The sequence below is a fragment of the Bos indicus genome, chromosome 23 (assembly GCF_029378745.1).
Source record: "Bos indicus isolate NIAB-ARS_2022 breed Sahiwal x Tharparkar chromosome 23, NIAB-ARS_B.indTharparkar_mat_pri_1.0, whole genome shotgun sequence".
Lineage (NCBI taxonomy): Eukaryota > Metazoa > Chordata > Mammalia > Artiodactyla > Bovidae > Bos > Bos indicus.
The window spans coordinates 10,379,036-10,402,596 of record NC_091782.1 but is presented as its reverse complement, the minus strand read 5'-3'; the positions used below and the strand labels follow the sequence as shown (position 1 = coordinate 10,402,596).

Genomic DNA, 23,561 nt, shown 5'->3' with positions numbered 1-23,561 from the left:
AAACCATTTTTTTCCCATTTATGTTTAATCGGAGGATAACTGCTTTACACTGTTGTATCGGTCTCTGCCGCATGACAATGTGAATCCGCCGTAAGTATACACATGTCCCCTCCCTCTTGAACCCTGCTCCTACCTACTCCCATCCTGCCCCTCAAGGTGGTCACAGAGTACTGGATTGAGCTCCCTGTGTAAAAAGTACATGCTCAGTTGCTAAGTATGTCCGACTCTTTGCAACCCCATGGACTGCAGCCCACCAGGCTCCTCTGTCCACAGGATTTCCCAGGCAAGAATACTGGAGCGGGTTGCCATTTCCTTCTCCAGGGGATATTCCTGACCCAGGGATGGAACCTATGTTTCCTGTGTCTCCTCCATTGACAGGTGGATTCTTTACTGACTGAGGCACCTGGAAAGTCCCCACTGTGTAAAAACCATTTTTTAATTAAGAGGTTTAGTAGAATATCTAGAAAACTGCTATAGCAGTAAACAGTTGTGGGGTTTCTGTTATTTTGTTTTTGCATTCTCTTAGAAGAGCAGGAACTTAGATCACACACATCCATGAGTTCCTGCTTCTAAGCCCGCCCTTTTGACATCCTTACATGGTCAGCATTGCTCTCCTCCTCAGGATGTTAAAATCATCTAGCTCAAAATAGGCATATTCAAAAGCAATCTGGCACAGAGGAGGGCAAAAGTAAAAGGGTCAGCACGAAAAAAATTGTCATGTCACTGCAATTTCCAAGCTACAGATCCATTTTCTGGTTGAAAGGGCCATTTCAATAGAACAGTTAGGGTAGCCACTCTTTTTTTGCAGTATGAATTCCTTAAATAAATATCAAGAATCCTTTCTTAAAAGCAATAACTCTGTCATATCTTCTGACATTTGGGGAGAACCAAATCCCAGGCAAGAATACTGGAGTGGGTTGCCATTTCCTTCTCCGGGGGATCTTCCTGACCCAGGGATCGAACCTGCATCTCCTGCTTGGCAGGCAGATTCTTAACTGCTGAGCCACCAGGGAAGCCCGAGGGTTACAATACATAAAGCAATAAACTGTGAAATCCAGACAAGCAAAGTATGAGTGCATGCAGTACGAGTCACTGCAGATAAGGGGTTCCAAAGTGGAAGTCTGAGAGATCCGTGTGTCTTAGGGTCATTAGGGAGGGCTTTGAGAAGTTAAGACCTAAGCCAAAGCAGTGTAACAGAATAGGGATGGGGTAAGAGAAGAGGCATTCTGTAGCTTAAGAACAAGCACAGAGCCTTTGTGGAAGGGGCTGGGGATAGGACTGCATCACAAACAGATGAGACAAACTTACATGTGATCTGGAACCTTTCTATTCACTGCAGCTGTATGCTCCCGCTCCCGCGAGCTTCCCTTGGTCACTCAAAACAGCTGGACAAGTGCAGGCTGCAACTGACAGCACTGGTGGGGCAGGATACGGCAGCTAACACAAGGGCCAGATCTGCAGCCACGGCGCCATGGCTCTCATTAATAACCCAGGGTCCTTGAGGTGGGTGTGTAGGCACAGGAGATCTGCCCTCTACTATTTCAAAACCTAAAAAGGGAGGACGTGCTGACCTAGGGATTATCTAAATGCACGGTTTCAATTTCTCAGAAATCCTTCACTAGGCTGAACCAGAGTCCCATCTAATTAATGACACACCTAGTGTAACCAGTGCCTGCAGGTCCTCCCTGCCCGTGGGAGTCACAGGGATGAGACGCCAGGGCAGCTCTGAGGCTATCTATCACCTGGATAACAGATACAGGAGCAGGTCAGAAGGAGCAAGCTCTCTTACACAAGCCATCCACCCTTTACTATAGAAACTGGACATATGAGCATGAAGCCCAAAGTAAAAAAAAAAATCAACAAAGATTTTCTAGTCTTGCTTAACTACAGGGCGCTAAATTTTCAGCAAAATGTCAACAGTCCCTGAGTGAGAGAACTAAGAGTAACCCGACCTGTACTTGAAGGCAGGAGATATGTGAAAGTTTCTCACCTCAGCAGGATATTCAGCAGGATACTGGGGAATAAGGTATCTCTGGCACACAAATGCTGTAGCCTTCAATGCATAAGAGACAGGCACCTCCAAACCGGTATGGCCTTTCTCTCATCTCACAGACATCAGAAGTGCAGAAATATCTAAGTAATCCAGGTAAAATTTCAAACCCAAATTATGCATTCAAAGTACATTTATTGAACACCTGTGTCAGGCACTGATACAAGAATCAGAAAAATAAAGAAAGACTAAATCACTCTGAAAGATGGAAGTACAGCTGTCCATTATTTCCTTTTATCATACCCAACCACTTAAAGCTCTGGATAGAAAGCTCTTCTAGTGGCCCACTAGCACAAAGGAGACCTCTGTGCCCCTGACAATGGTGGCCCACCTGGAATGCTCTCATAGTGCGTCACCTACCCAAATCCTCACATCCTTCACATCAGCTGACGTCCCCCTCCTCATCTCCACCTCATCCCATCCCAAAGTAACCTCTCATTTTTTTGAACTACTAACAGTGAGTACCACCATCAGTTTATGTAGAAATGTGTCATTCCCTATTTAATACCTGTGTTTATTCAACAAATCTTGAGTACTAATTATGTGACAGCATTGTCCTAGGGAGCTGTAGAAATTGCTGCAAATGGTACTGATTTTTGCCTCCCCTAAAGAACTCCCTGGGAGCATTCTTCTCTTAGACTGCTTTTTAGTATCTTCCTGTATAGGCCTGGCTTTGTACTCAGTGCTTAATACCTAATAATTTAATAGAGCCTTAGGCTTCTTTGGTCCAAGCTCACTCAAACTGAAGTTACATAAACTAATGGGGAACAAAAGCAAACGAAGCCATTTCTAAGTGAACTTCCACTTCTTAAAAACCTCAAAAGAACAAGGAAGGAAAAGAAAACCGGCTATGAAAGTGCTGCTGAAACATCACATTTTACTCACACTGACAAAGCACCTCCAATCGCCCCTCCAAGCCACACAAAACACGACCTTTTTCCTCTCAATCCTTACAGCTCCAGATTCAAGTGTTTGTTTTAACAGACCTTGGAAAAGTTTAAAGCACTCCTCAGTGTCCTAGACAAGTCTAACGCTTCATTTTTTGATGAATAAACCCCCTGATTGATGAACCCTGCATCTGCCACTTAACAAACTAATCCAGTGAGGTTCACTACAATAAACTGGAATTTAAGCTTCAAGCACAAGAGGGGCTCAAAGAAGAACACTTTGAACGTAATAAACCTAGAGACGATTTTAATATAAACAACAAAAGCCATGTCCTGCAGAGCCTGGTGGAAGGTTCCAAGTTCCCCAAAGAATGGAATCGAGAGCATTTCTTCAGGGGAACCGCGAGATTCTGTAAGGCGTGGGAGTTTCTGCAGGAGATGAGGGAGATTTAAAATACACATTTTTTCCCCCATAAAGTGGCTTGTGAGATACAGCAGCTGGCACCCGAAGGTGAAGCCCGGGCTATGCCATGCGGCGGAGGCTGCCACCTGGGCACTCCCACCATTCTTCGCAGCCCGGTCAGGACGGGAGACGAAGACAGCCCGACGCCGCGCGGACCCGCACCGGCGCCCCTCGCCCCAGGAAACCTAGCAAACCCAGCCCGCCAGGGTCTCCGGAGCCCCCATCTCTCCGGGGACCCAGGCGACGGACGGGGGAAGGGGGGTCTCCAAGAGCTACCCGGACCCGGAGCGTTACCTACCTGAGCAGACTGGACAGGGCATGGCTCGAGGAGCCAAGACCGCCGCCGCCACCTCCAGAGCCGCTGCCGCCGCCGCTACCGCCTCCAGAGCCGCCGCCGCCGCCGCCGCCCCCGAAGCCTGAGGAGAGCCGCTTCCCGGACAGCAGCTTCTCCACGGCCGGGAGGTGTCCGGTGCGGGCCGCCTCCAGCAGCTCCTGCTCCTTCCCCATCCCCAGGGCCGCCGCGCCCTGGACCCCGTTCCCTGGGCCGCCGCCGAACCCGTTCTGGCTCCCAAACTTTCTGTCTCCGGGCAACGCACCCCCGGAGCCGGCCGGGGACACCACCCCCCCTCCCCACGCCTTGTCCCTCAGGGGCGCGTCACTTCCGGGATCCGGCGTCACGCGTCACCGCGCCCCCGCGCCCCGCCCCCATGCCCACCTAGCTGGGCGGGGCCGCGCGGGCCGGCGCAGGTGGCTGCCGTCTGAGCCGAGTGGACCCGGCTGCGCCCTGATAAGCCTTCCCTGCCAAGAGGGCTGCGTCGTGGGGTCACCCGCTGTACAAGTGGAAGGTGACGAGCGCGGTCCACCTGTCCGCGCCCCCTGAAGTGCCCTCCTCCAGAGGTTTTGGGAACTCGCAAGACAGGAAATACGGTAATTCATCCAGGCAGTGTAGAAACAAAGAGAGAAGTGTGGTAACGCGCACCAACATTTGCAAGCCCATTCCCTCTGCACCATAAATATGTCATGGGTTTGGGAACCTAGTGATAAAATATGTGAATAATGTGACCTCCTCCGCACCTCATGCGGAAAGAGAGGAGATTCTTAAAAGGGAAATAACCCCACTTTATGCTCCCAATCCTTGAAATGCCTCGTTAAAGCGAAACATTCAAAGGAAAGACTTCCCTCCCTTTAGGATTTGTTTCCTCTTAGTTTCTTTTTTTTTTTTTTTTTTTACCGCCCTCCCTCTCGCCCCACCATGGAGGACCTTAGCTCCCCAATCGAACCCTCGCCCCTTGCAATGGAAACGCAGAGTTCTAACAATTGAACTGCCAGGGAGCCCCGTTTCCTCTTACTTTTGACGGATATTAACCAAACTGACATTAAAGGTCAGATTTGTAAAACCGACTCTGATCTTGAGTACTGGTGAATTGGGAAATATGCAATTCGGTAGAAACTACCTGTTTTGCTTCTGGTACTAGGGCTATTTCTGGCTCGAAGAAGGCGCTCAGTAGTTGTGGAGTTACTAATCAATTTGGATAAATTCAGTTCAAGCTGTACGACTATTTTTTTAGGTGCTTGAGGAACAAAAGAGAGATGCTGACAATTCCATGTTAACACAAGCCTCTGAGGTCCAACTGAACGCGTAAAAGGTTGAGTTCCTGTCTGCGTTTGCCCGGGAGCTGCTTTCCACAAGGGCGAACAACGGATGGAGTTTTCTCCTGTCCGCAAACTTTCCTCTGAGGAAAGCAGATTAGGAAGGCGTTAACAGGTTGTGATTTGAGAAGGACGGAAAGGAAAAAGGAGCCCTTCAGTAAACAACAAAACCCTCCTTTACAAATGCTGGCTTCTCAAGGTGGAAAATCCACAAACTGATTTCCGTACCCTCAACTTTCCCTCTCCGCACCGCCACCAAATGAGTAAACCGAAGCCCTGCAACCCTCCTGGCGCGTCTCTAAATGACCCCTTGGAGCAGCGGTCTTGGTGATGTCATCGGAGCGCGACGACCGGAAGTAAGCTGCGTCCTGAGCTCGGGAGTCTGACAGCGGCGCGTTCTCCTCTCCCGGGTTCTATCCGCGATGGATAATGCCTGCGAATCGCCCAAGGAAAAAGGTGGAGACACCGGGGAATCAGACGAGACGACGGCGGCTCCTGGGGGCCCCAGGGTTACAGATACGGACGGAATCCCGGAGGAAACAGACGGTGACGGAGACGGGGAATTGAAAGAGGCCGCCGCTGAAGAAGGCGAGGTAGGGAGAGATGTGTCCATGAGGCCGGCGTAGCTTGTGTCACTTCTCGCCCGACAGGCCTCCTGTTTGGTCCCTCCCAAGCTAAAACAGTCGAGGTCACCATAACCCTTTAGATCTGCAGTCGCAGAGTTGGGGTATAAAAGGGGAGGAAACCTTAGAGCCGTCTGAGTTCCAGTAACTCAACCATTAGGTCAGTATTTTTAATCACTGCCCTTGGGCGTTAAAGGTGCTTCAAAGAGGGGACTTCCCTAGCGGTCCAGTGGTCAAGACTTCACCTTCCAATGCAGCCTGTGCGGGTTTCATCCCTGTTTGGGGAGCGAAGATCCCATATGCCTCGCAGCCAAAAAACCAAAACATTAAACAGAAACAATAATGTAACAAATTCAATGAAGACTTTAAAAAGCCACTGCCAAGGGAATTTCAAATAGCTTCTTGGTTTTCCTGGTGAGGAAATTGGGGTCGATGCCAATCGACATTGAAACGGAGGGTAAAAGCTAGAACCCAGGATTCCTGGTACCCCTTTCACCTCAATATGATTTCTGAGATATTGCTTAAGCATAACTTCGTCACTATAGGCTGAGTCGTTAATGGGAGACTTTGAGGTAGTAATTTAGTCACGTTCTCCTCCTCTTGGGACATTTAACTGCTACCAGTGACCTAGGTGCTAATATCCAAGAGTTTCTATAGCACCAAACTGCTATCCCAAGTGTTCAGCAGTGTTGCTTCTGAGTATCAGTCAGAAGACCAGAATCTTAGAGCCTTAGGTAGGTTCCATTTCTAAAAATAGAGTCTTGAGGTCTTGGAACTGTAATTCCTGTTTGAATTTAAGTGTGAGCTCATGGGAGAAGACATTGGATTAAATGGAAGCTGCCTTTCAGAACATAAAGTTGCATCAAAATATATAAAATTAAGAACTTTAAGAAAAATGTGACAAAACTACTTTAAGAAGGAACTTAAAAAACAGATCTCAAGGACAGAAAGGATTTGAGTAATAATTAGCTTAGTTCAGTAAAGAGCTGTGCACATAGAAGATAAAAAACTTTTGATGCTTCTGAAACACTTTTTTAAATGGATCATATACCAGACCACAAAGAAAAGCATAAATTCTTAAAAATAAAAATCATAACATCATATTCTGTCAGTACAGTGCAATAGAACCTGAAATTAACAACACAGAGTTTCTCCCACTCCCTCAAAAAAACTAACACCTGGACATTTTAAACCAATTTCTAAATAGCTTTGGATTAAAGAAATTAACATCAAATCCTATTGGATTTTACCAAATTTTTATTTAAAGAAAAAGTCATTGTCTTACATATTTTTACAGAGATACTGAAAATAAGCACCCACCTCAAGAAACCAAAAAAAGAACAAGATAAACCAGAAGAATGTAAAAGCAAGGAGTTAATAGGGATTAAAAATAGACATTAATGAGTTAATGCTTTAAAAACTGTAAGAAACAATAAAATTAAGACCTGCTTATTTGCAGTGTTTATAGGCACTGATTTGGAGATCTTTAAGCTTTAAGAAAATCTAATGTTCAAGTTTAGACTAATTTTGAAAATTCAAGACAAATGGCTCATTTTTAAGGATAATGTAAATCATCAAAATTGAAGCACAAAAAGGTTGGAAAATTCATATGTATCAGTAACCAGAGAAGAAGTTGAAAAAGTTGTTAAAAGATTTACTGCCTTCACTCTCACCTACCTCTCATATTCCCATATGAATTTAAATGTGAGTTCCTCTGTAAGGAAAACAGAAGTTAAATCTCATTAATGAGGTTTGTCATATCCTTAGATTCTATGTTAAGTTGGAGGGGATGAAGTTTGGATTTTGAGGGGTTTTTGCTGTCTTTATTAAACATATTGTGAATAAAACAATGTTAAATGTTTATGCAAAGAGGGATAAATAATAAGAGACAAACCTTCAAAAAATGTTCAGTCTAGGGAATTCCAATGGTTAAGACTCTACACTCACTGCAAGGGGCCCAGGTTCAATCCCAGGTCAGGGAACTAAGATCCCACTAGCCACACAGCAAGGCCAAAAAAAAAAGTTCAAGTTCTCAGTCCAGTAATGGGAAATAAATATTTGCTTGATACAGTAGAATTGGAAAGAAGAAAAGAGCACTACATGTGTGAGAAGCTCACTTAAAAGTTCCAAATTCAAAGAAACACTGCTTTGATAAGAAGGTGCCCTTTTTAAAATATTCTTTCCACATGGACTCATCATTGGTAAAGAAATCCGTAGGTTTAGACGAAGAAGAGCTGGCTGTATGGAGAGAAGTTTTCTTATATCCCCTCTAAAGATTGAAGTCACTGACTTCTCTGGTGGTCCAGTGGTTGAAAATCTGCCTTGCTAACCCAGGGGATGTGGGTTCCATCCTGGTTGGGGAATTAAGATCCCACATGTGTGGGAGCAACCAAGCCCTCGTGCCACAATTCCTGAAGCCTGCGTGCCCTGAAGCCCTTGCGCCACAACTAGGGAGTCCGCAGCATGTGAAAGATGCCACAAGCCACAACTACGACCCAAGGCAGCCAAATAAATAAAGAATGAGGTCAGAAGGGTGGGCTCAAGGGGAGTGTGGCTTTCATGATCCTTGGCATTACCATGCCTGTGTAAACAGATACTGAAACTAGGATCATAGGTTACCTGGAAAACTGGATTATGTAGCAGCTTTTCTTTCCCCGGTTGGGCTGTAAACTCCTTTAGTAGAGATAGGATATCTTATCTTTGATGTACAGCCAATGCCTGGAACCAAAAAACTACAGAAATAAGAGAATTCGTTGTGTTGTATGAGAACAATGTCTTTTTGCCTTACTCAAGTCTGTAAAGTAGGCCGTATATATAAAGGGTTTCTTTTGTCTTCTTAGCTCAAGAGTCAGGATATTGCAGATTTAACAGCAGTTGAAAGGGAAGACTCATTACTTACTCCTGCAGCCAAAAAACTGAAAATAGATACCAAAGAGAAGAAAGAGAAGAAGCAGAAAGTGGATGAAGATGAGATTCAAAAGATGCAGTAAGTCAGTTTTCTGATCACTCCCTTTTCAAGGCTCTAAACTGACCACATAGTTAATACATTTTTCTTGGCCTTAAAATTTACTTTTTTAAACTCAAACTAAGATAATTAATATATCAATATTATGGTTAAGTTAAAAGAAAAATATCACTTTCAGTTCAGTTCAGTCGCTCAGTCATGTCCGATTCTTTTCAACCCCAAGGACTGCAGCATGCCAGGCCTTCCTGTCCATCACTAACTCCTGGAGTTTACTCAAACTCATGTCCATTGAGTCAGTGATGCTATCCAACCATCTCAGCCTCTGTCATTCCCTTCTCCTCCCGCCTTCAATCTTTCCCAGAATCAGGGTCTTTTCAAATGAGACAGTTCTTCACATCAGGTGGCCAAAGTATTGGAGTTTCAGCTTCAGCATCAGTCCTTCCAATGAATATTCAGGACTGATCTCCTTTAGGATGGACTGGTTGGTTCTCCTTGCAATCCAAGGTACTCTCGAGTCTTCTCCAACACCATAGTTCAAAAGCATCAATTCTTCGGCACTCAGCTTTCCCTATAGTCCAACTCTCACATCCATACATGACTACTGGAAAAACCGTAGCCTTGATTAGACAGACCTTTCTTGGCAAAGTAATGTCTCTGCTTTTTAATATGCTGTCTAGGTTGGTCATAACTTTTCTTCTAAGGAGTAAGTGTCTTTTAATTTCATGGCTGCAATCACCATCTGCAGTGATTTTGGAGCCCCCCAAAATAAAAGTCTGTCACTATTTCCACTGTTTCCCCATCTATTTGCCATGAAGTGATGGGACCAGATGCCATGATGTTAGTTTTCTGAATGTTGAGCTTTAAGCCAACTTTTTCACTCTCTTCCACTTTCATCAAGAGGCTCTTTAGTTCTTCTTTGCTTTTTGCCATAAGGGTGGTGATATCTGCATATCTGAGGTTATTGATGTTTCTCCCGTCAATCTTGATTTCAGCTTGTGCTTCATCCAGCCCAGCATTTCTCATGATGTACTCTGCATATAAGTTAAATAAGCAGGGTGACAATAAACAGCCTTGACGTACTCCTTTCCCTATTTGGAACGAGTCTGTTGTTCCATGTCAAGTTCTAACTGTTGCTTCCTGACCTGCATAGAGATATCTCAAGAGGCAGGTCAGGTGGTCTGGTATTCCCATCTCATTAAGAATTTTGCAGTTTGTGGTGATCCACACAGTCAAAGGCTTTGGCATAGTGAATAAAGCAGAAATAGATGTTTTCCTGGAACTCTCTTGCTTTTTCAATAATCCAGCGGATGTTGGCAATTTGATCTCTGGTTTTTCTGCCTTTTCTAAAACCAGCTTGAACATCTGGAAGTTCACAGTACTGTTGAAGCCTGGCTTGGAGAATTTTGAGCATTACTTTACTAGCATGTGAGATGAGTGCAATTGTGCAGTAGTTTGAGCATTCTTTGGGATTGCCTTTCTTTGGGATTGGAATGAAAACTGACCTTTTCCAGTCCTGTGGCCACTGCTGAGTTTTCCAAATTTGCTGGCATATTGAGTGCAGCACTTTCACAGCATCATCTTTTAGGATTTGAAAGTATCACAGTTAACATTTTGACATATATTCACCAAGATATTTTCTTTACATATATTTATCTGTAAATAAAATTAATTTCAAAGATGTTAAATACTGTTGATAACCTGTTTTCATTATGTTTTCTGATTGTAAAAATAGTATGAATTTGTTGCAAATAATTCAGAAAATACAGAAAAATAGAAAAAACAATTACTTATAACCCCACAACCCAGAGTTTACCCAGGGCATATATTTGTGTATATACCTTTTCAGATATAGTTTAATGTTTGATATATATACATATTTTCATGTCAGTAAATATGCCCGTAAATTGTCATTTTTAACAGCCGCATTGTATTCTATTATGTTGATGAACTATAATATAATGTAATCTACCTCTGCAGTTGTTTTGTTTTTCTTTTGACATTATGATCAACATCTTTGAGCATGTCTTTGCATACCTGTCCATATACTTCCTAAAATAAACCCCTGGAAGTGTAATTGGTAGTTTAAACAATATGAACATTTTCAAAGGATTTTCATTTGTATTTTCAGAATCCCCAAAAAGGTGTTCCACCCACACTCTACCAGCATGTATGAATTTGTGTCTTCCCACCCTCACTAGCACCATGCTTTTTAATACTTCTTTATCTGTTTTTTGAAAAATGTTTATCATGTGAAATGTAGTGAGGTAGCATTATGGGAAGAGAGAGCCTACTGCTGAAAACATAATCTATCTACTGTGATTCAGTAACCCAACATTGGTTTTGTTCTTAGTGAAGTAAGAAAGGAACTTATGTTTCACCTGTTGTCGAGTAATAGAAATACTTTCTCTTCATTCCTCATAAATACTAAGCCGAATACTATTGGTCCCTTGAAAAATTAATTTTTTTAATGTCTGAGACTTGGTTTTATTGACATAATAATGTGTATATCTTAAGTATTTGTTGTTATAAGTGAACTTAATTACCTGAATCTTTGTCTAGAATCCTGGTTTCTTCTTTTTCTGAGGAGCAGCTGAACCGTTATGAAATGTACCGCCGGTCAGCTTTCCCTAAGGCAGCCATTAAAAGGGTAAGGACGGACTGTCACACTCATTTCCATGAGCCATGAGAATTGAACAGGGCTCAAGGGCTGTATCCACTGACATTTTGCAGTGAAGTATTAGGCAAGTTGGTGGAACATTTAGGCAGGAAAATAAAAATACATGCCCCTCAATAGTCTGACCAGTTGTAGTTTTATATTCTTGACAAATAGGCCATTATACACCTGAAAGCTTGTATTACTGGTGTCAGTTTCAGCATCAAGCCTTTAGTGAACTCTTAGTTCAGAGCTCTTGTGGGTGTTATGTTCCAAAGCCAGTCCTTGACTACCTTACTCACAGTCTTTTGTCCTTCTTTCAAGCTGATCCAGTCCATCACAGGCACCTCTGTGTCTCAGAATGTTGTTATTGCTATGTCTGGTATTTCCAAAGTTTTCGTCGGGGAGGTGGTAGAAGAAGGTAAGTGGTATTGGTCTAAATACTGGATTGAGCCTGTGGTGGTCTTATTTCCAAGGATATATATACTGAGAGACTTATGAGGTCCCAGTGGTAGTTTCCATTTACACTAGAAGTTGACCAAGGCAAGAGCCTTATATTCAGGAGAGCATGTATTGAATGCATTATTCCTTGAAAGTTTCAATACTAGGAGGTCTGGAAACACCTTGGAAGTCTCCCTTCCTGATTCTTGTCCTCAGCCCAGGGTGACAAGTAGACGGTATTTTTCTCCAATGGACTTTGTTCATTTCTGCTCCCCAAAGTAGAGATACAAAGAAAGTCATCCCTGGGGCTGACCAGTGTGGTATGGTGAGTAGTTGTCCCTGATGTTATGATCCCCTGGGAGCTCCTGTCCATCAAGTAAAGAACCTGGCTGCTACTCTCTGCTCATTTCTAGCTGGTGAAATATTTATTCTTTCAAGGAGAAGCTGTGTTTTGAACTGTTGCCTGTGATAAGGCCTGATGTGGGATATCATGCTAAAGCTAAATGATACATTTTATAGCATTCTCTGAAGAAGGGAAAATATCTTGGTTTATTTCTTTAGCACCTTTAAGAGGAATTAATGAGCATTATAGGACTCGAAAGGATTGTGATAAGCTCTTGTGTGATAATGAAACTCTTCTCCTTGTCCTCTGTTTAGCACTGGATGTGTGTGAGAAGTGGGGAGAAATGCCACCACTGCAACCCAAACACATGAGGGAGGCTGTTCGGAGGTTAAAGTCGAAGGGGCAAATTCCCAACTCAAAGCACAAAAAAATCATCTTCTTCTAGACCAAAGTCTAGAAGAACGAAGCCCTGCTTCCGGACTTCCTATTGCATGAGATTCTCTGCACTGGTGCTTTGGTATCTCAGTCCTCCAAGGATTCCATGATGATTTTAATGTCTTTCTCAAAACTGATAATTCATTGCATCTAAAAGAAGGCATGCACCCTGTTTCATACTTGCCTTGACTAAATATTGACTAAATATTGGGACCTCTGAGGGCATCTGAGGCATTTAACTATTACTGGCTAGTTGGAAGAAGAAAGGTTGGTGTGCCTTAAGCATCTTCTGGACAGGAATGCTGCTTTCAGAAAGAAAACCTGTTCAAGACGGTTTGATGGTTTCACATTGAAGCCTGAAGTTGCTGTGAATTAGGTTGTTTCTTTACATCTGGTTTTAAGTAAATGAAACAATCAGAAACTTGACCTGTGATACTCCACCATGAAGGACATGGTGACAGCAGAAGCAGTGGAACAGTTTGTCCCTGTAAACATTTGAGATTCTTCTATGGTGAATGATTAATAAAGCTGTTTTCCAACCTGCCTTGTGTGTATTTTTTCTGTCTAGCTGGTTGGGATGGGGAGAAGTTTGCTGGTGTCCAAATAAAACTTGTCTGGGATTTTTTGTGAAAGTTGGAGCCCTCCCCATCCCTACTAGAACCATTAAGATTGTATCTCATAAAGAATACTTAAAGCACTTAAAAACAATGTAAATGCCTATGTGTTTCAATTCCTATAAACAGATATACCAGAACCAATACTGTTTAATAAGTTTAATTTGCTTTTTTCAGGTGGTTCACAGAACCAGTACACTCAAGGTTTGATTAGATATTGCAACATTAAAATTTCTCAATACTGACCAATATTCCAGTTCATTGGATACATTCTCATTGTTTTCCTCAAGAAGAGGGGAATGGAGGGACTTTTTATTGACAGTGATTAGCAGTAATAAGGCTACTGTAGTATAATTGGCAATGGGCAATCTCCAAGAGTTCTTTCTTCTCTATCATTCAGTACCATAAGGAGAGGGGTTCTGAAGCTTTTTGCTTTTGAAGCTTTCCTGAGCATGTCAGTAAAGATTCCAATTCTGGTTAGCACCCTGAGCAGGGGAAACAGCTTAGACACAAAGTTGGGCAAATCTGGATTTTAGTGTCTAGCATTAAAACTTGTGGCTTTAAACATGTACTTAGCTAGTGGAGAAGACACTTCAGTGGTGCATTTCACCAAGAAACGCTGTAAGACTCAGGCTAAATCTTGACCAAAAACTGCAGGGAAAACCAAATAAACAAAAATACATATCTCAGCTCCAGAGGAAGCTTTTTAAGTGGTCATAGGAGCTATACCTATTGCAATATGAGATACTGGATAAGGCTGAAATTTACAGATAATAAGGAAGAAAGTTCACATCCCAAGTATAGCCACTTAGCAAAGCCTCACAGTTGAAGGTTATCTAAGAGTATTCCCCCTTGTATCTGTTGTAAGAGATGGAAAAAATAATCCCCATTCAACAACAGCAACTGTATGTACCTACCCAGAGGTGAATGGGAATATTCCTCCTCCAGCAGGAGGTAGGGGAAGATTCCAGGGAAGGTTATAGTCCCTGAAAGGAGAGGACCTCAATCACAGCAGAATCTCTTGAAGCACAATAATGACTATGGTCAATCACAGAGCAATGACAGCTCTTGGAGTTCTCAAATAGCCAGATGTCATCCCACTAGCTTGCGCAGCAATGCTGTTTCCATCATTTTGTGATATTACTATTAACTGTTTTTGAAGTTAAGGTAAACATATAAGGGAGGGAAAAAACGAACCAACCTTAGTTTAAAGGTTTGGAATGCAAAGTTCCTGTATCGGTATGTTCAAACTACACCACCTTTCCACCACCCCCTAAACTAGCCTATGGGAAAACTGACGTAAGTGGATGAAATGGAAGAATTTCAGTTATGCGGTATGTGAGGGCTGCCTTAAGCCTTGTATATTCCAAATACAGGAACCATTCCTTTCAGAACCATGAAAAAGTGTACATAAAGGTTGAGGCCCATGGCAAAATGAGGGTCAGATTAAATGCACAGCAAAAAGCAGCCATGGTTAGACTAGAACCCATTCCTTCTGTCTTAGGTCTAATAAACTAGCTTACAGATGATTCCAGTGAGTTAAAAACAGGATTTGAGATTGCTAAGCACCCCTGCAGCTTAGCTAAGAGAGATTTAAACCAGTCCATTTGCACTAAAGCATATCTCCAGTACCTCCATGTAAACAGGAAATCTAGACAGTCACAGGTAATACCAGGTGTAAACGCTTCACAGCTGACACGGTGACTGCAGTGGCGGAAGTCTCTTGGATAGGGGTGTTTCACTCCAGACATTTTCTTGAGGTATTATTATTTCGTGTTCACAGTCTTAAAGCTCCAAGGCAGAAATCGTCAGCAGGCCGAAGGAGCTGATACTACTATTTTTTTCCTTCCATCCTTTTCATTTATTCTGAGGACTACCAACAAGGTCACATTTCTTCACTATGAAAGTTTTTCTCCCCCCAGTGAATAGGAGTATGAAGTTATACAAGATGACTTTTACTAAAATTCCATGGGATGCTGACCCTCTACCGTATTTCCTGAGTGAGGAACTTCAAGACAATGGCCAAAGCTATCACGTAAGCAAATTCAAATTCTAGGGCTACATTTGTCACATGGACAAGAGCGCCACAGAGCCCAGAAACCTGAGCGAGCTCTGGTCATTAAAGGGGTGAGCCTCGGCGCTGGCCAGATTTGTTTCTATTGCCTCCTACCAAGCGGACACTTAAAGAGAAAGTGTACCAGGCAACTCTTCGCATGGAGGGACAGGGAGGGCAGGAAAGCAGGGGAAGGGAAGAGAACCAGAACGTGATTTGAGACCAATGCAGGTGAGCCCGAGGTTGGATAATTCTGTCTTCTGGCTACTGGCTCTTCCTCTGTCCCCTCTAAGAACATTAGACATGCCACGCTGGAGAGGACCAGTGATCCTTTTTGTTCATCATTCTGCCTTTGACAGAAGCACTTAAAGGGGAGTCTGTGGAGGGATGCAGTGGGTAACTCCATTGTATATCACCAAATAACCCCAGTTTCCTATAATTCCTTTTGGAAAGTCATCGTGCAAGGATTCCTCGTAAACCTTCTGCACCAATATACTTTCTTACAGCACCACTTCTTAAACAGAGAGCCCTAGGAGTTTCTGATTTGCTACAAGAAGTGCTTGTAGGTGCTAAGGCTACAAGGGCCAGCCCTAGTATTGTGGGACCCGAAGCACATGCCCTGGATCTTGACTGAATATCTGACCTAACACTACCCTCAGCTTTCATCCTTTTCAGAACTGGAGCTCACATTTTAAAGACGTGTACCTCCACCCCTGATGATTTTTGCTGTTCTCTAGACCTTTTCACCTTTCACCACATACTCTGTAAGTAAGGCCCCTAGAAGTGCACAGATCATTTAAGGCGTTACCATGGTCTTTTCTGAGATGCTGTTTTCTGTGTTGGCTCCACACGCCCTACAGCAGCACTCTGACCCCTCTTCCCTTATGGCAATGCTTAGGTTTCTTTCCTGAGCTCTTTCCAGGGCTCACTGTCTCAGTGGTTGCTTATTCTCCCCTAAGGGCACTGCTTCACACTAACCTATAGAGAATCTCACCTGACATTTTCCTGAGTATTCACAGCCCAGTCTTTGAATCTTCTGCAAACTTTTTTTTTAATTTTATTTTATTTTTAAACTTTTCATAATTGTATTAGTTTTGCCAAATAATTTTTTTTTAATCGCCTCTGGTTTATCTTCACTGCCTGGAAGTAGTGACATTTGATTGCATTATAATATCCTACTTTCAGGTTATTTATAAAATTCTTAAATAAGGTTAAACCAAGCATCAACCGATAGGGAACTTCCACTGTTGACATTCTCTCAGAAAGATGTTTATTCTTAAGTCTCTCAGCTGTTTCCTAAGCATGAGAGGATATCCCCATAAACTCATAGCAATTGCTGTTTTTAAAACTGTCTTAGTTTTAAATCACAACAAAAAGCCTTTAAAAGTCTGAGCAAATTAGATCTTGTTCCTTCTTGAATGTATATTTCTTTTTATCGTCAAAATACTAGAATATACAAGTCAGGCATGATTCCCCATAAAGGAAACCATTTATCTTTCCCCTAGTAGGTCATGTGTGATTAAGACTTTAGTGACACTACTAAATCATTATTTTACCATCTCGCCAATTCAAGGTGAGTTCGCTGATGAACAGTTCTGTCCAATCAACAGAGCTTGAAGTACAGCACAGAGCAGTATGGATCAAGATAGAATGTTGGGGAGGAATTAGGGAAGAAAGAGGGGGAAATAGCTCTTTCAGCAGTTAGGGCAAAACCTAGCTATGCTGAAGGTTTTTTTTAACTCAAGTCAAAATAACATGATTTTAAAAAGCCACAGTGATAGAGGCAGGTGAGAGGCAACTGCTGAGATGTTTATGTTACCGTATAAAACACAATTTCAGTTCCGACACCACCAAGGACTAAGGAGATTGCTGGTAGGAAGTCACAGCGCTGGGAAAGCTGATGTGCCAGGGACCCCCGGGAGACAGGAAAAAACCTGTGAGGGGCAGCTGTGGAAGACAGACAGGACACGGCTGGCAATAGTGGGTTCAGTAGGAACCAAGCTCTCCTACGATCCCCACCAAGCCTTGACCTCAACCTAGCCCAGAGTGAATCGTTTCTTGATTTAAATTTCAAACACACTGTGTTACAGAAGGGAGAGGTGATACAAGGGAGCCGCTACTGCTGTTTACTTCCTACCACAGCATCACAGCGATGACAGGCGTCACAGAGGAAGCTTAACCCTGAACGATCTGATTGTAACATCAGCCAAGATGACAGGGGCTTAGTTTCCTTTCCAAACAAGGCAGAATCCATGTCTCACTTACTCCTGTGCCTCCCCTGGCTCCCGCCTTGCTGGCTACTTCCTGTTCCATTCTACCGCCGCAGCACTTCCCAGGTCCACTACAGAAAGCAAGCTCTGAGACACAGAACCTTTGGTGACTCTGTGGGTGACCGAACAAGGAGATGGGAACTCTGCGCTGTTCACACAGGTTGTGGAGCAAGCAAAGGTCTCTGCCATGAAACCAGGTGGTGAAATGACCCTACAGTGTTGAGAAGATTCCACCTAGTGTGCTGAGGGCCAAAAGGACAGGCGAGACGTGATGCCTGAGCCACACACAAAGTGGGCCCCAACTTTCTGGAACGTGGTCATGCTTTGCCCTGTCTTCCATCCAAGTCAGAACCGCTAGTACAAAGGACACCACCAGGAGTGAGCTGTGCGTCCTCCGCCGGCTTGTCCAGCACTGGACGGAGTCTGTCACAGGTGGTGTGACTGCTGGTGATCTCCTCCTCTCTCCTTGGCAAAGATCGCTGAGCCACTGCTGTCAGAGCTCAAAGAGGGGGTTATATTTCCTAATCTCTTCAAGAAGTTTTTCTTTATCCTGGTTGGCTTGAGCCAATGCTTGTTTAGTTTCTATAAGTTCCTTTCGTAGGGTAGGCAGTTCATTCACCTGAGGAACAACAAAGAAGTCATGATCAATCAATAAGGTAACACACCTTGCAAAGACATCCAGTAAGGGAACATGGAGGGAGAATTCAAGCAGCACAATCCGCAAGTTTGGTCAAAGATCAAGAGAACCAGCAAGGTCTCTTCTCAGAGGCTAATCCCCTCTTCAGAGCTCATCAGCTGCAGGGACAACAGCAGGTGGAAGATGTCATCAGCAGGCATTCATCTCTAGCTCCTGACCTCCAGCCTCTGTTCAGCACTTCCAGAAGCTACTGCTAGGTGACAAAAGCCCAGACCGCCCAGCTGTACCAGCACAAGCAACCTTGTCAGCCCTCTGGATTTTACCCACTTCTATGATTACAACCCCAAAGGGTTTACAGGAAAGGTACTGTTCAGTTAGGGCCTCACCTGTGGACCAAAAGCCTCCCCGGTGGACACCAAAAACACCTGTTCTTTGGGGGGCTGCCTCTTCTCACTCTTAGGTGCTTTGGCTGATGGTCTGTCTTGAGCAGCAGCTGGAAAAAAGTAAAGGCTCTGAATGACAACTGCCAGCAACAAGCGGACTGTTCCTACTTGTCGTCTATTTCCTTACAGGAGCAGAAAGGTAGAGAAGCCGGGAGGCTGACAAGCCCTACTCACCACCTATGTGGAACACACCATCGTCACTCCGACTCAGGACAGTGTGCTCCACGGACAGAGTGATGGGTATGGGGCCTGGTGAGGTGGGGTAGATGGGGGGGACATCATCCTGCAGGAAAGAGAGAAGCCACATGAGGCCCCCAACCAACTCAGTGCAGCTTAGGTAACAAGCCATGCTTCCAACTGTGGAGCTGGAAGCACTGTGTATCCATACACTCTAGCGAGGCATGAGACGCATAATGAGTCTCTCCCATTCTAGACACAGTGAGCCTGAGGATCTGCTAACCTGTGGGCTTGCACAGTCATGCTGCATGCCAAAGGGCAGGGCTAGAGACAAGGCCCCCCTCACTTGAACCTAGAACTTTTTGCTGCTACTACATACTTAGGTACTACTGTAGTAGTGAATACTAACATGCCTTTCCTCACTTGGTCCTCCCCATATTTCACAGGGACATGAGAAGAAGTTAACAGCTGTCACTGTTAACAGGGTCAAGGGTCAAGAATCCGTTGCTTGACCAAGTCTAGGGTAAACCCCAAAGTTCCTCTCACCTTTAGAGTGACCCTGGAGTTCAGGAGCTCAATCTGCATGGGAACCACCACTGGTATCTCCTCATCCTCCAAGAAGGGCCCCAGGCCACTGAGCACCGAAGTGAGCAGCTCAAGGTCACAGCCCTGAAGCAACAAATGCAGGAAGCCGTTCTGTGTAGCCAGAGGGGAATGAACAGCTGCACCAGGCCCCACCTCAAAGCGAAGGCCCACAGCTGGCCTGATGTGGCCAGTCTTCGAAGTGGAGGAGTCCTGAAAGCTTGTGCCTTTGTGAAGCAAGACAGAAGGAAAATACATTAATTAATTACCAGCCAGTGATTGCTCAAAGCACTTTAATATATAGTTAATATTCACAACCATTGTGATTATCTCAGTTGTAAAGATCTTTCTTGTACAGTTCTTCTGTGTATTCTTGCCACCTCTCCTTAGTATCTTCTGCTACTGTTAGGTCCATACCATTTCTGTCCTTTATTGAGCTCATCTTTGCATGAAAAGTTCCCTTGGTATCTCTAATTTTCTTGAAGAGATCTCTAGTCTTTCCCATTCTATTGTTTTCCTCTATTTCTTTGCACTGTTCACTGAGGAAGACTTTCTTATCTCTCCTCGCTATTCTTTGGAACTCTGCATTCAAATGGGTATATCTTTCCTTTTTGCCTTTGCTTTTTGCTTCTCTTCTTTTCACAGCTCTTTGTAAGGCCTCCTCAGACAGCCATTTTGCCTTTTTGCATTCCTTTTTCTTGGGGATGGTCTTGATCTCTGTCTCCTGTACAAGTAACTAACCTCCGTCCATAGTTCTGCAAGCACTCTGTCTATCAGATCTAGTCCCTTCAATCTATTTCTCACTTCCACTGTATAATCGTTCAGGATGTGATTTAGGTCATACTTGAATGGTCTAGTGGTTTTCCCTATTTTCTTCAATTTAAGTCTGAATTTGGCAATAAGGAGGTCATGATCTGAGCCACAGTCAGCTCCCGGTCTTGTTTTTGCTGACTGTATAGAGCTTTTCCATCTTCGGCTGCAAATAATGTAATCAATCTAATTTTGGTGTTGGCCATCTGGTGATGTCCATGTGTAGAGTCTTCTCTTGTGTTGTTGGAAGAGGGTGTTTGCTATGACCAGTGCATTCTCTTGGCGAAACTATTAGCCTTTGGCCTGCTTCATTCTGTACTCCATAGCCAACTTTGCCTGTTACTCCAGGTGTTTCTTGACTTCCTATTTTTGCGTTCCAGTCCCCTATAATGAAAAGGACATCTTTTTTCATGATGGTGTGATCACTGACCTAGAGCCAGGCATCCTGGAATGTGAAGTCAGGTGGGCCTTAGGAAGCATCACTACGAACAAAGCTAGTGGAGGTGATGGAATTCCAGTTGAGCTATTTCAAACCCTAAAACATGATGCTGTGAAAGTGCTGCACTCAATATGCCAGCAAATTTGGAAAACTCAGCAGTGGCCACAGGACTGGAAAAAGTCAGTTTTCATTCCAATCCCTAAGAAAGGCAATGCCAAAGAAGGCTCAAACTACTGCACAATCGCACTCATCTCACACGCTAGTAAAGTAATGCTCAAAATTCTCCAAGCCAGGCTTCAGTAATACATGAACCATGAACTTCCTGATGTTGGCTGGTTTTAGAAAAGGCAGAGGAACCAGAGATCAAATTGCCAACATCCACTGGATCACTGAAAAAGCAAGGGAGTTCCAGAAAAACATCTATTTCTGCTTTATTGACTATGCCAAAGCCTTTGACTGTGTGGATCACAATAAACTGTGGAAAATTTTGAAAGAGATGGGAATACCAGACCACCAAACCTGCCTCTTGAGAAACCTGTATGCAAGTCAGGAAGCAACAGTTAGAACTGGACATGGAACAACAGACTGGTTCCAAATAGTGAAAGGAGTACGTCAAGGCTGTGTATTGTCACCCTGCTTATTTAACTTATATGCAGAGTACATCATGAGAGACCCTGGGCTGGAGGAAGCACAAGCTGGAATCAAGATTGCCAGGAGAAATATCAATAACCTCAGATATGCAGATGACCCTTATGGCAGAAAGTGAAGAAGAACTAAAGAGCCTCTTGATGAAAGTGAAAGAGGAGAGTGAAAAAGTTGGCTTAAAGCTCAACATTCAGAAAACTAAGATCATGGCATCCAGTCCCATCACTTCATGACAAATAGATGGGGAAACAGTGGAAACAGTGTCAGACTTTATTTGGGGGGGCTTCAAAATCACCGCAGATGGTGACTACAGCCATAAAATTAAAAGACACTTACTCCTTGGAAGAAAAGTTATTACCAACCTAGACAGCATATTAAAAAGCAGAAACATTACTTTGCCAACAAAGGTCCATCTAGTCAAGGCTATGGTTTTTCCAGTAGCATGTATAGATGTGAGAGTTGGATTATAAAGAAAGCTGAGCGTCAAAGAATTGATGCTTTTGAACTGTGGTGTTGGAGAAGACTCTTGAGAGTCCCTTGGACTGCAAGCAGATCCAACCAGTCCATCCTAAAGGAGATCAGTCCTGAATATTCATTGGAAGGACTGATGTTGAAGCTGAAACTCCAATTCTTTGGCCACCTGATGCAAAGAGTGGACTCATTTGAAAAGACCCTGATGCTGGGAAAGATTGAGGGCAGGAGGAGAAGGGGACGACAGAGGATGCGATGGTTGGATGGCATCACTGACTCAATGGACATGAGTTTGAGTAAACTCCGGGAGTTGGTGATGGACAGGGAGGCCTGGCATGCTGCAGTCCATGGGTCGCAAAGAGTCGGACACGACTGAGTGACTGAACTGAACTGAATATTCATAACAGCCCTGTACCAGAAGTGTTATTATCTTCCCATTTTACAGATGAGAGAACTGAGGCACAGAGAGTAACCTGCCAAAGCAGCAAAGGTTGTGGACTTCCCTGGTGGTCCAGTGGTTCAGTCTGCCTGCCAAGGAAGGGGACAGGGTCTGGTCCCTGTTCTGGGAAGATCCCACATACCACAGGGCAACAAAGCCCTTGCACCACAACTACTGCAGCCCATGTTCTAGAGCCTGTGCTCTGCAACAACAGAACCCACTGCAATAAGAAGCCCACGTGCTGCAACTCCAGAGTACTCCCCACTCACTGCAACTAGAGAAAGCCCACACACAGCAACAAAGACCCAGTGTAGCCAAAAATAAACACTTTTTTTAAAACCAACAAAGTAACACAGTTTGCAAGTAGCAAGGTAGGAGCTGCATGCAAGCTGCCTGACTGCAAAGACCATGGGCTTGGCCAGTCTGCTTTAATGCCTCTCATGGTAGGAGGGACATTAAGGACCAATTAAAAAGCTGGTCTTGCTTAGAATCAGAGGCAGTGGGCTAATAGCCAAGGTGAAGCTGAAACAGAGGACCCTCGGGAGTTCCCTGATGGTCTAGTAGTTAGATCTCAACTCTTTCACTGCTAGGACCCAGGTTCATCCCCTGGTTGAGGAATTGAGATCTTACAAGCCATACAGCACAGCCAAAAATGAATAAACAAACAGTGGACCCTCAACTCTGCTAAATTTGATCATCTCTTCCTTTCTCCAAGTCTTGATCTTCTCATCTTTCTCTCAGGAAGCCAAGCAGGATCTATGTTAATTTACTCAAAACTGCATGAAGAATAAGCTCAGGTGCAGCCAAGGCTATGAAGCAACTTACATACCTATATACCTGTAAATTGGTACAACCGTTCTGGGGAAAAAATGGGCATTATCTAGCAAAATGACAGCTATACCTACCCTAATGACCTAGCAACTATTTCCTCAGGAACATAAACCTGGAGAAACTCTCCAACATACGTAACAGGAGACATATACAAGGATGGGCATGTCAAAAGAACCCTATTTGAAACAGCAAAAAAAAGTGGAAACAAACCACATGTCTGTTCAGAATAGAATGAAGACGTGAACAGAGTAATGAGTACAAGAGAGATTTTGGGGGTGATGGTGATGGTTGCAGAACTCTGGAAGCTTACTAATATTTATCAAAGTACACACAAAGAGTGAATTTCATAGTACGCATATTATACCTCATTAAAGCAGTTGTTTAAAAAGTCATACATTTCTCCAATAGAATATTATAAAGTAGTGAAAATGAATGAATTACAGCTAACTCAACAACCTAGAAGGATGTGAAATCATAGTACTTGAAAGGAGAAAATCACAAAAGAATATAAACAATAATTCCACTTAGAAAAACTCAAAAGCCTACACAGCTAAATACACTGATAAAAAAAAAACATGTGGAAGAATTGTAAAGCAAGAAAATGAAAAATACAAATTCAGGATAGTGATCCCCTATGATA

At 43.7% G+C, this 23,561-nt stretch overlaps 3 protein-coding genes across 6 annotated transcripts in view; 1 reads left to right on the top strand and 2 right to left on the bottom strand.

Moving 5' to 3' along the window:
- Positions 1-4,047, bottom strand: part of ANKS1A (ankyrin repeat and sterile alpha motif domain containing 1A) — a 169,326-nt gene extending 165,279 nt beyond the window's left edge. For 2 of the 3 annotated variants that reach the window (XM_019985676.2, XM_019985678.2), the window contains exon 1: positions 3,699-4,046. In XM_019985676.2, the coding sequence (XP_019841235.2) occupies positions 3,699-3,907 (209 nt within the window). In that variant the 5' untranslated portion in view covers positions 3,908-4,046. Of the gene's footprint in view, positions 1-3,698 lie in introns of all 3 variants that reach the window. The other variant, XM_019985677.2, reaches the window with a different exon arrangement.
- Positions 4,048-4,189: 142 nt separating this feature from the next.
- Positions 4,190-13,054, top strand: TAF11 (TATA-box binding protein associated factor 11). The gene is made up of 6 exons (XM_019985633.2): positions 4,190-4,327; positions 4,969-5,643; positions 8,514-8,659; positions 11,198-11,285; positions 11,616-11,712; positions 12,390-13,054. Exons 2-6 carry the CDS (start codon positions 5,473-5,475, stop codon positions 12,518-12,520), a joined length of 633 nt encoding a protein of 210 aa, XP_019841192.2. The 5' UTR covers positions 4,190-4,327; positions 4,969-5,472; the 3' UTR covers positions 12,521-13,054.
- A 214-nt stretch (positions 13,055-13,268) lies between these two features.
- Positions 13,269-23,561, bottom strand: part of BLTP3A (bridge-like lipid transfer protein family member 3A) — a 72,896-nt gene continuing 62,603 nt past the window's right edge. For both annotated transcript variants that reach the window (XM_019985632.2, XM_070777396.1), the window contains 4 exons: positions 19,251-19,513; positions 18,702-18,810; positions 18,471-18,577; positions 13,269-18,066 (listed from right to left, as the gene is read on the bottom strand). In XM_019985632.2, the coding sequence (XP_019841191.2) occupies positions 17,941-18,066; positions 18,471-18,577; positions 18,702-18,810; positions 19,251-19,513 (605 nt within the window). In that variant the 3' untranslated portion in view covers positions 13,269-17,940. The remainder of the gene's footprint in view (positions 18,067-18,470; positions 18,578-18,701; positions 18,811-19,250; positions 19,514-23,561) is intronic.

Bases quoted from the DNA above. Each gene is read 5' to 3' on its own strand.
- TAF11 (XM_019985633.2), top strand. From the start codon at position 5,473: ATGGATAATGCCTGCGAATCGCCCAAGGAAAAAGGTGGAGACACCGGG. The intron at 5,644-8,513 runs GTAGGGAGAGAT...TTGTCTTCTTAG, and splicing joins CCGCCGCTGAAGAAGGCGAG to CTCAAGAGTCAGGATATTGC. The intron at 11,286-11,615 runs GTAAGGACGGAC...CCTTCTTTCAAG, and splicing joins CTAAGGCAGCCATTAAAAGG to CTGATCCAGTCCATCACAGG.